Raw genomic sequence first — 11,886 nt, forward strand, 5'->3', positions numbered from 1 at the left:
GAAGAAGAGTATCAGTTAAATAAAGAATAGCTAGAAGCAGGATTTCGTAATCAAAGATTATACTAGCTAACGATTAGATTTTAATGACTAGTACTGATTTAAAGATCTATTGTTTGATCCTTAGGGGGAAAATTGCTTCACTAGTATTTGTTGAGATGCCCCAAGAATTTTATTTCAATTCTTTGAAGTTTTAGCCATGACATGTAGTAGACAAGTCCCTACTTAATCCATTTTGTTTATGGTAATGTTAATAAACTATTTAGAAAAGGGAAAGTAACCAAAACTTTCCTGGTAAAAGCCTCAAAACCATGTTCTTAAAGTTTTTAAGGTGAATATAGCACTAAAATTGCAACCCAGGCATACTGACATTAAGAATACAGTTGGAATCATTATCTTGTTACTGCTCTTTCCTGATTGCAGATGTTGCATTATTTATGGCATGTAATGCCATGCATAAATCTCTAATTTCTGTAATACTTAAGCAAATAGGGCTGAATTCTAGTTGGCATCGTGATAAGCAAAGGTGATGCTTCAGCAGTAATTTAGCTCTCATTATTCATCTCCATAGTTCCAGCAAAACTTGCTTGGCACATAACCGACAGATAAACTGAGATCCATGCTGCTGAGATTTTATAAGCTAATAAGATTAGGAAGAAGAATAGAATGAGACTGTGGATTCAACAAATAATGATATCTTGTTTAACTCCAGGATCGTTGCTTTTCGTTTCTTGGGGGGGGGGGGGGGGAAGGTGGAGTAATATCACTTAGGAGTATGTTTGAAAACAGAAAAAAAGCTGGAATTTCTGAAACCGTCACTGAATAACCCTTCTGAACCCTCCCGTTCTTTCACTTTGCCCTGCCCAGTTGCTTGAAACAGTTATGGCCAAAAGGAAACTTCTCATTTGCAATATAGGGTTTTTTTGAATTATTATTGTTAAATTAACAAAGATTTGTGCTGGAAGTATCAAACACACATTTGAAAAAACAGTGCATGCCCTTGATGCTTACTTGAGCCCCAGTCTCACCTGTGAGCAGACACCGATATTAAATGAACTGCAGTTCAGCAGCGCTGGCCACACTTCTTTTAAAACTGGTGTTGGTACTTGGGCGACTGGGCCTGCCAGGGACGAACGGTCTTCAGCGCCGCCCAGGATGCAGCAACGTGTTACGTGAAATTCCTTTTAGAGGAGAAAAGGGTTACAAAACCTCCTAGGACTGTGCTTTTAAATGTGATATGTTTGCTTTCTCATATCTGCCAACATATAAGGAGAAAGGGAGAAATAGCATAAAGTCTAACAATTATGAGGGTGAGATTGTTGCTAATAGGACTTTTATCAAATGTAACTCTGGTTTATGTGCTACAACAGTTTGTATTTAGGGGATGGACTTGGGGGGGGGGCATTTCTAATTAGACCCATGTGGGAAAGGATATGGGTTCAAATAAACCTGTCCTAAGTTCCTGGGTGGTTTTCTTCTCTCTGCAGGGTCTTTTATCCAGTCTTGTCAAATTGACTAGTTTAACACTGGCCAGGAACTGCTTCCAGTCCTATCCTGTGGGTGGCCCGTCCCAGTTCTCCACAATCTACTCTCTCAATATGGAGCACAACCGCATCAATAAAATCCCCTTTGGAATTTTCTCTAGAGCTAAAGTTTTAAGTAAGCTGAACATGAAGGTGAGGCACAGACGCTACTGTTTGTAAAATCAATGAGGAGCAGAGTTTCTTCTTCCATGAATTCCGGAAATCTTAATTATATAAGGAATAAATTTATGACACTGAGATGGACACTGCTGCTGTCAGATACAGAAGCAATTCTGTATGAGTTTTGAGAAGTACTGTTGAAATGTTGATTTGTCTCTATTTTTGTTAATTCAGCTTTTGACACATTTTGCTTGCGTTTGAACAATGAAAGCAACGTAGCTGGTTGCAGAGTTCTCTAATATTCAAATGAGTCACAAGTGTGCAGAAAGTGGCTTATTTCTTTCTCTCCTCTACTCTTGTGGTTTAGATTAAAAATAAAATTATGTAAAATATCTGGTAGGGTTTTTTTGGACATACTCCTTCAAAATCTTAAGTTTGGAGACTTTTGGTGGTAGTTGCAGAGCACACAGAAAGAGGACCTTGGAGTGTGTGCCACATGGAGTGAAGAGCTAGGGAAAAGCAAGGATGTTCTTCTCTGAATGTGTTTAAGTTCTGGTAAACGCAAGTACAGATGATAAAACCTGTTTCAGCAGTAGCCAAGCTCAGCTACTATTTTTGAATGTTTTTGGCACAAATGTGTTCTTAATTTGCATTATGATTGTTGTTGTTATTTAGCATATACTTGTCTGTTATTCTACATGTTTACCGGTTGTTTGAATAACCTATTTTTTTTTAGAGTTTATGGTGTTTGGTCTAAATCAAATTTCACAGCAACATTTTGAACAGTAAGATGTTCAGATTCATTTCAGATGTGTTTACTCTGAGCCATTAAGGTATATTTACTGGTTGCTTTGGGGGATTTTTGTTTTCTAAACCACGTGTACCTGTTGTTTTCAGACCTGAGCTATGAAGCATTGCTGGCTGTTCCCTGTGTCCCAGCTCAGCCAAGCAGCCAGAACCTTGAGTAATGTCTTTGATGCTTATGTTGTTTTGTAACTGTACATGACCTTTTTATTACTGGTTGGGAACAAAGGAGTTGGAGTTCTTTTGTTTTGTTTTTTATAGCAAACTTCATATGTTTTTAGGATTCTAGCATTACTGATAGCACCTGTGCAAGTTATGGTGAATTTTAAGTTTGTTTTTTTGCCTCTGTTGTATTCAACACAGAAAAGACAAAAATATTAACTATTGGGACATCTGAAATCTTGAGAATTATGTACCTCTAATTATTCCACTTCAGTTCAATTAGTAACACAGAGTTGATTCTGTAACTCTAGATTGCTCATTCTGTTTTGAGGAATTTGAAAAATATTTGGCCAATTATAAACATTTATTTAATTTTATTTAATATTATTTAATTATCTCCACCTTTATTATCAATTATTTTATAAGCAGTTTGTTTAATCCCTCAAATACCTTGTTGACCTCTTGTAAATGCAAGCCCTAAATGTTCGATGTGTTAAATCACAGGACAATCAGCTGACCTCACTGCCCTTGGACTTCGGGACTTGGACTAGTATGGTAGAACTGAACCTAGCTACTAACCAGCTCACAAAAATCCCTGAGGATGTATCTGGGCTTGTTTCTCTTGAGGTGAGAAGAGTATAAATGAAGGGCTGACTAGGTGAATCCATGCAAATAGGCATTTTCTACTTTAGGTTTAATTCATGGTGTTTTGGGTCATCTTGGGAAGAATGTCAAATGAATACAAATATGTATGCTATTTAAATATATGCTTATGAGTGTGTTGAATAGCTTTTTGGATGTTGTTCTTTAGCCTTCTGATGTGTATCTCTGCACAAAGGGTTAAGTGTGTGTGTGTGTGTAGTTATGTGTGTGTGTGTATATATCTATATTTAACTAAGTAGACAGAAAATCTTCTCAACAGAAAATGAGTGTTGCAACTGAAATTCAAACTGACTTTGGGGCCCAGAGAGACTGGCATGTAAATGAAGGGGATCAAAAAAATGTAACGAAATGGCGTACAGCGGAGCTGGCTTGACTGTAGCGCTGTGAACCTTGTAGGCAGCCGTGCGGGGAATCAGCTGGACCCTCGAGGGGGAAGAACCCTGTAGGTGGAAACCGTGAACTAATCCTGTCTCGTCCCCTAGTCCTGTTTCCTGAGGCAGCATCAGGAGAGACAGTCCGGGACGTACAGATAGAGGTGCTTTTTTGGACAACTCTGACATACTGTTAAAGGGATTTTATAGCCTCTGTGAGTCACTGGGAAAAATCTGTTGAAGTGCAATAGCAAATGGCATGTTTGAAATTGCAAGTTTCCAGTATGACTACTGCTCTGAATAACTAATAATTTCCTATAGTTTGATGCAAAAATGATATGGCAGATTAATAGCTATTTATTAGCCCAGTTTTCTTTAAGGCTCTTGTTGGTTTGATTGGGAAGCTAGTAACCTCTGACACCTGGAGCTGGTGGGTGTCCTGCAGGCTGCTTGGATTAGAGCTGCACAGAGCGCAAGACCCTGAGCGCTGTTTTTCTCTGTAATTAAAGAATCAAATACAAAGCTCGGTTTGGGCAGTGTTTACACAAAAGCCAAGGTTCCCACAGCAGCACTAAGTCAGCCGCATTGCGTATAGGTAGTATTTTCTGTTCCTGCCTTTGTTTCTTGATACGCGATTAGTGTTACTATTCTTATTGTTGTGTGTCTGTCTTAGAACATAAAGGAAGGCCGCCTTAATAGCGTTCGTGGTAGTGTTGAGTTTCTGGCTTTTATTCATTTTGATTTTTCGCTTTGATTTTAGACTGGCTTTCTATGCTGTCCCTGCCTTTCGTGTTTCCAGGCTAGATGAAGCTAGTTAGAGCCGGGGTTATCAGAATCGAGGCTCTTGCGAGCTTGGCTGGCTCGACGGGGAGTGGCGAGTGGCTCGGAGGAGTGTCTTTGCTGGCGCTCTTTCACATCCTTGGGTTTCAATGCGCCTTATTAAAAAACTAGATAACAACAGTGTTTAAGCAGTAATTACCTTACTACTCACTGGGTTGCTATGAGGCCTGATTATTTCTAAGGACTGGTTGAGCTTCTCTGGAGAAAAATGGTATACTAGTATAAACCCGGCTATTTTATTCACTTGTGTCAAAATGAATAACTTTGTTAATTGACACTGCAAGTAAGGATACATTCCCTGAATCTAGGATGTTTATAATTCAACTTGGAAATGAGCAGAAACATGAGAGGATAGTACTCTAGTGGAGGCTACAGAGCGATAGGAGACCATTCTGGAAAGCCAGTGGATATCTGTGCAGTGTTCTGCTTAGGTGCTTTGCTCTGTAGGTTTATTTGCTGCTCCTTCAAACCAAGGGGACATATGGAGAGATTAGGATTTTCAAGGAGGATTTAGCAAGCACAGCAAAGAGATAGCTGTAAGGAAGGATAACAAAGTGATAGGGAAATCCAGGAAAAAATGTTTTTCTTTCTTCATTTGAAGAAATAAGGTGTTCTTTTGTTCTTTTGTTTTTGTTCCGCATTTATCATCACGTAAATTAGTATTTGAAAGAATTCTATCATAAAGCTATGCTTTTGGATCACTAATTCAGACTGCTTTTTAGTAAAAATCATGTTAATCACTGATTTGATTTTCTTATCTTTTCAGTTTGCTTCAATAATTTGATTGTAGGCTAATCTTGCACTTGATTACTTGAAAAATATAAAAAGATCCTGTCTTAATTCTTATTTAATTATTGTGTTACTGAAATTCTGTCTGTAATTTTTTTTTTAAGGTTCTTATCTTGTCAAACAATCTTCTAAAGAAACTTCCCCATGGAATTGGAAATCTACGGAAACTCCGAGAGTTAGATCTAGAGGAAAACAAACTGGAATCCTTGCCAAATGAAATAGCTTACCTCAAGGATCTGCAGGTGAAACAATAATTGGCAGAGATAAACATCTTATGTCCTTTATTTACACTATGCTGATTTAATTATAGGCTAGTTTAATGAGGGAAACTATTCAGGACTGGAACCAAGAGTTAAGAATCTCACTCAGCTTCCTCCACGGTTTATCCCCACTAATTCTTCTACAGACTCATGAGCTGATTTTGAACAAACAAACTTTAAAGAGCCTAACCATGTTGTCCCATGAGTTCAATACTACGGCAGGAGTAGCCTCTGATTTCAGTAATGTTCATAAAAGCTTTTATATTTTGGGTGGAAGACACTTGTTTTATGCACTTTTTTTCATGCACTACCCTCTTCTTAAGTTTGGTGATGCTTAATAGAGGTCTGAAATGTTGTAGAAGAGTAGAACATCTTTTGTTCAATTGCTGAAGGGTAGAATCCATCAATTATCAGCTGCAGATCTCATTATTTGCTGTTATGTGAAGTCAAAAGTTAAGCTAATTTTTAAAAATGTGTTTTTCCCTTAGAAATTGGTTCTGACTAATAATCAGTTGACCACCCTTCCGAGAGGTATTGGTCACCTTACCAATCTGACGCACCTTGGGCTTGGAGAGAATCTTCTCACACACCTTCCTGAAGAAATTGGTAAGAGTCTTTTTTCTGGTTTCATGCAGTGTGGCTGAGCCAAAGCAGTTCCTGACACAGAAGATAGGCATCTACTGGGCTTGCAATAGAGGCCACAAAATTCATGTGAAATTTCCAGAAATACACAACCTGACGTGAAACATGTGGCACAGGAACAGCGCTATAGTATGTCATCTTTATCATCTTGTTGAACTGTTATGAAATGAATGATCTAGCTTTTTTCAGTTCTTCATGCAAAAAGCTGCCAAACACGCATTAACTTGGAATGGCGAGAGTCCTTTTCTCTCAAAATTCTCCCACAAGACTGTGTATTATCAGTCACTTCATAAACATATTCTTGGAAAGAGCTCAGTGTAAGAAAGGAAATGCACTGGTCCTAGTCACTCTTAATTACATGGTGTAGTCAAAAACCTTGTGTAAGATATAGACAGCTGAAGGAAACGTTTTTGCTGATAGTCCTTCTGCACACACTGCCATTTGTAAAGCCTCATATTGTTTTTCGCCTTGACGAAATAAGAAAAGGAAGTGAAGGGGAGGAGATCTGCAGAAGGAAAGAGATGAGTAAGATTCTTTCCATCTACTTGAGACATCCAGAATGAGCAGGATTCAGAGCACACAAAACTGAGAGGCCAAGCTTCTGAATAGTCAGTTGCAAGCACCTCCAGAGCATGATTCTGAGTACTTAAGTTACAGTGTCAAAGTGTCTAGAAGTTAGAGTTTTTTATAGAGGCAAAAAATGATGGGAGAACCTACGCAAAGCAAAATATGGTCAGAAACATAGCAATGTGCAGATGGGGGAGCTGGGACATGGTCTGTCTCTCCCAGCATCTCTAGTGAAGAACCATTACAGCTTCTGCTTATCGTGTAGGTGTTTCAGTGTGAGAAGGGCCTAAAACAATCTAAATATGGAGCTGTCCTTGTAATTTAGTTCACAAATTAGTGGAGAGAGCTCTTATGCTTTGTAAACTACCTGCAGAATTTAAATCAGTGAGTACCTTTGAAATATTGTAGTGTGTAATAATTGGTTATTAAAGCTGGTATTTTTAACAGATTACAGGTCAGTTGGCTATTCCAGAAACAAATGCTTCATCTAAAATTATCAGCCATCTCTCATTATTTCTTCTATATGCTTTCCATCTTGTTGGTTTTCCATGTCTTGAGCCCTGACTGCTCCTCTTTTTCTTGTGGAAGATTAAATAGTTTATTACATTATAGGAGATGTCTATGATATATAAAAACTTGATGGGGAATGTTGTGAAGAAAGGACTTGCATGTTTGGAGTGTATTTCAAAGACAGGGATTTATTTTGATATGATGTGGAGGAACGGAAGACTTAAGGAGGAAATTACTCTGTTTTCAGCTTCTGGTTAATCTATGTTACAGTATCTGTAGTAAAGACAAATTGTAAAGTTTGAAATTGTGAGGAATTTTTTCACCCAGGTTTGTTCCGTTTAATAAATTCACTGCTGTGTAGAGTTCCCCCTTTCTTCCTGTGGCACATTATAGTTATAGGTCTTTAATATATAGGTTCTAATTACACAAAAAGTATGGTATAGATATTTTTATATAGCAACTGTGTGGTATAAATATTGTCTAGGCCCTTCCAACTAGATAGATATTCAATGTGGCCTGCAATTGCAAAGGGCTAGACTGAATAATTGAGGTGTAATCCCTCTCAGTTCTGTTATTCTGTGTGGTCTCAGCTGTTATCTAAAGGAGATGTTGTAATGGACGTTTTTACAGAAGACTGAAACAAGTGTAGTTCCAAAAGTTGCTGTGCTTGAAAATAGAAGTTTAGATGAGTCACTGAATATAGATATAGTAAAAAAATCTCTAAGCAGAGCAGACTTGATCTTTCAAGTTTTAGAGCTTCAGTCTAAAAGTTGTAAGCTGTGTGAACCAAAAAGATTGTTTCTTTACATTATTTTATTTTAACCAGGTACACTGGAGAATCTGGAAGAACTGTATTTGAATGACAACCCCAATCTGCACAGCCTTCCCTTTGAGCTGGCTCTTTGCAGCAAACTGTCAATAATGAGTATTGAGAACTGCCCGCTCAGCCACCTTCCACCTCAGATTGTTGCGGGAGGACCCTCCTTCATCATCCAGTTCCTAAAAATGCAGGGACCATATCGTGCCATGGTCTGATGCTAATCGGATTGTCCAATACACTGTACAAAATACAAACTGCATTAATGTTGTAATTGTCTGTATATGTATATATAATATAATATGTGGTTATATTATATTATATATATATATAAATATATAAATAATATAAAAAGGCAAATTTAAGACTGCATTATGTGTTTCTGCTAATAGAGGAATCATAGCCATTTAGATTTTTTTTTTTTTATCTGTAAAAATGCTTGTCTAAGTTTTCTTTGCTGAATTGATGGAAGCTGTCTGAGTAATCTGGAAATACCAGTTCATTTAAAGCAATTGCCAATGAACTCAAAGTTTAAATTTAAGGGACAAAAATAGTTTTGCTTAGATTTACTTTCAGTTAAGAAAAATGTATAACCTTTATATAATGAACTTTTCTGTTATCCTCCCTCTCTTTTGTGTCAAAACCTAAAAGGGTCACATGTCCTGAGGTTGGGATTTTCTTTTAACTTATTTTGAGATTTGAAGCAAATGGTGTTTTTTATATTGTTTACAGTCAGAGTAAATCACTGGATTTTGTTTTATTTTGATTTGCTCTGTTTTAATCAATCATATCTACAATTTATATGCCTCTGCTGATGAAATTTTATCAACCGGTTCGTGTACTAAAACCATACTCATCAGAACAACTGGCAGGTGAAAAGGATGCAGTCAAAACAAAAGAAAAAGAAAGAAAAAAAGCTTGAATTCTTTTAAGTCTTGTTTCCCTGAGTTATCAGTTGCAGGCATAACATATCTGAACTGAGCCTTTTGCGGTTGGTCTTTTCTAGCACAAGTAAACCTTTTCAGATTGGTAAAAATGTTGAGTATTCTCAGTGAAGAGCAGTTTTCATTTTGTGAAGTAACAATTCCATGAGGTCTAACAGTACAGTTAAGTGGCAAGGAAATAATATATATGTACATTTTTATTACAATGTTGAGTCATAAACTACCACGGGCAATTTTAAGGATTCCTTATAGTCCTTGTACAATAAGTGAATGTGTCTTACTTTTAAACACTGCAATATATGTAAGTTTTAAGGTTGGTTAACAATGTACTATGGTTTTATATCTTGACTTGCCTTGTACCTCCTTCCATTATGGAACTTCTGTGTCCAAGCACAATATCTTCACACTGTGCTGTTTTGCTGCTGAACTAAATGCACTTTTCCCCACAGCTGGGGCACTTGCTTCAAAATATTCAGTTCAGTATCCTGAGTATTCTTCTTTTAACTTCATCCTATCTGTTTCAGTATTAAACCGATCTATTAAAAAAGAGGCACCTTTTTCATTTGTGCATAGATGTTGATAGCTCAAGAGAAACACTGTAAGTAGTAGACATTCAGTTTTACCTTGACTTTCTTGGTTGCTTAAAAGGCAGAAGATGCTTCAGGGAAACTTACACTATTGCTGCGCTTGTAGGGCCAGTTGACCTCTCTTAGGAGGACAGAAGCTGTAGAGGCGGTTGCATTCCACCCGTATACTGAAGAACTCTCCAGTTGATGCTCGTTGCAATTGCTGCTGGGGTAGTGTGGCTTGGAGGACTGTATCTTTTGAACAAAATCCAATCAACTGATGCCATGAGAAATCTATTTCGCCTGCAGAAGTTTGGGGAATAATATTTCTGGCTTTCAGGCATGCTTAATTATATGTATTGCCTTGATCTAGTTTTTTCCGGCATTGCAATCTGTTTTCTTTAACAAGGAGTAAGTTTAAATGGAAGGCAGGTGGAGATATAAAACTTTAGAGGGCTTAAACATGCTGTAAAACTATTGTAGATGTCACTGGATTTTACTAAGTAATGTCCTTCTCTTTCTCTCTCACACTGTCTCTTTTTTTTTTCCATCTACTGTAGCTTTCAGTTTAGACTTTAGTTTATAAAAGGCTAGTTTCTTACAGTTCTGCCTGAATTTAATCTTTCTCAGCATTAAGTTGTTAAAATATGAAGATGCTGAAATGTGTAATTTCAAGACTGTAATCTAACTTCTGAATTTACTGCTAAACCTGTACTTTGTGCCCTCAGGTTACCAGGGGAAACTGGTTTGATTAATGGTTCCTTAAAGCAAAGGTGGCGACCCCTTGTGTTTTAAAGTATCTTGGTCTTGTTCCCTGTCTGCTCCTCAATCCCATTTTTATGAGTTGACGGGATTAAAGTTGTTAGTTTGTAAATATGTTGATTATTCACCTTGTTAAGGTACACGGTTAATGACTGTATGATTGGAGTTGACACTCTCTCACATAAATCCTTGTGGAGCAGAAGTTGGCTACCAAAGTAGTGCTCGATACACTTGCTTAAAAACAAAGTATTCTTTTCATTACACTTATAGGAATAAATAAAGCTATGTTTTAATTCATTATGATATTAAAAACAGGATATTTTTTCAAACTATCTTTGTGCTAGCATGGTTGTTGCAATGCCAGATACTCCTGAGCCCTCTTTTAGGAATCAATGTTATACATTTTGAGGTGAACACTTGCTTTTTTGGCGTCTCGAGAGATTTGAGTAAAAGCAGTGTGAGAGAAGTTCTGCTACAGGAAAAATTGAATCAGAGAAAGAAATTGAAAAGTTCTTCTTTAAAATTAGCCTGAAGTTTAAGTGTTAAATATGTGTCATGGATTGGGAATAGGTGCATTTAAATCCATATATATACATATCTGGATTTATATCCAGATCCATACAAATCCAGCTTCTGACAGCTTGATTGTTCAAAACAGTTTTACATCCTGACGTAACAGACTTCTGCATTTCCCAGGATGCTGAATTATTAACTGGTGTGGTTTCTAGGCTGTATTTAATGCCTGATGACATTCACTTGGACATATGCTGGTTTATACACATTTAAGAATTTGGTTTGGCGTACTCAATTAAAATATGAATGGAAGGAACTTCATCCTGACCAGAGTGAGTATGTGGATGTATATGTGTATAAATACATACGTACATATATATATGTATGTATGAAATCATAGACAAGGTGGAGAAATTAAATTTTTAGGATGTCTTTGATAAACAGGGTGGATAAACAGGTGATTCCCAGAAACTTGTATTAAAAATGTTATGACCCCCTTGCTGAACTGTTGTCTTTCAAATATCCCTTCTAAATTACTTTGAAGTGTGACAGTCTTTAGTTTGGGTGAAAATCATGACCTTTATGGCTTTCCCATAGACAAAATATTATCAGTTTGGTATGTGTCTGTGCTTGTGTACATATGAGTATATACACATATATGTATATGTGCATATACACATGCTGTATAAAGACACTATCCAGAATCATGCCATGATTTAACAGAAGCTAAATTACTGTACTGAGGACTAAATAGTACTATGAGAATCTGATCAGGTATAAAGCAGATTAGGGATTTACTAAATAATGAAAAGAAGGAATAATTGCCAATGTGACTCAGATTTTGATCACATATTACATTTAAATCTGCTAAATTAGAAAGTTGGTTGCTAATTCTTGGCTGCAAAAATGTTTTCTTTTAGTATAAATAGTATAAAACTATTGAAGTTCTGTTTCTGGGCTACTTAACTTCCTAAACAAAATCGTCTGTAATATAAATGCAGTGGAAATACTGCATGCAAAGTTGGGTCACATGGCT

General features: G+C 36.9%; 1 protein-coding gene across 3 annotated transcripts in view; it reads left to right on the plus strand.

The window, feature by feature from the left end:
- Nucleotides 1–11,171, plus strand: part of SHOC2 (SHOC2 leucine rich repeat scaffold protein) — a 71,955-nt gene extending 60,784 nt beyond the window's left edge. For all 3 annotated transcript variants that reach the window (XM_067300236.1, XM_067300237.1, XM_067300238.1), the window contains exons 5-9: nucleotides 1,485–1,673; nucleotides 3,111–3,233; nucleotides 5,374–5,511; nucleotides 6,018–6,135; nucleotides 8,075–11,171. In XM_067300236.1, coding sequence (XP_067156337.1) covers nucleotides 1,485–1,673; nucleotides 3,111–3,233; nucleotides 5,374–5,511; nucleotides 6,018–6,135; nucleotides 8,075–8,283 — 777 coding nt within the window. In that variant the 3' untranslated portion in view covers nucleotides 8,284–11,171. The remainder of the gene's footprint in view (nucleotides 1–1,484; nucleotides 1,674–3,110; nucleotides 3,234–5,373; nucleotides 5,512–6,017; nucleotides 6,136–8,074) is intronic.
- The last annotated feature ends 715 nt before the right edge of the window (nucleotides 11,172–11,886 follow it).

The sequence above is a fragment of the Apteryx mantelli genome, chromosome 7 (genome assembly GCF_036417845.1).
Source record: "Apteryx mantelli isolate bAptMan1 chromosome 7, bAptMan1.hap1, whole genome shotgun sequence".
In the NCBI taxonomy this organism is placed as follows: domain Eukaryota; kingdom Metazoa; phylum Chordata; class Aves; order Apterygiformes; family Apterygidae; genus Apteryx; species Apteryx mantelli.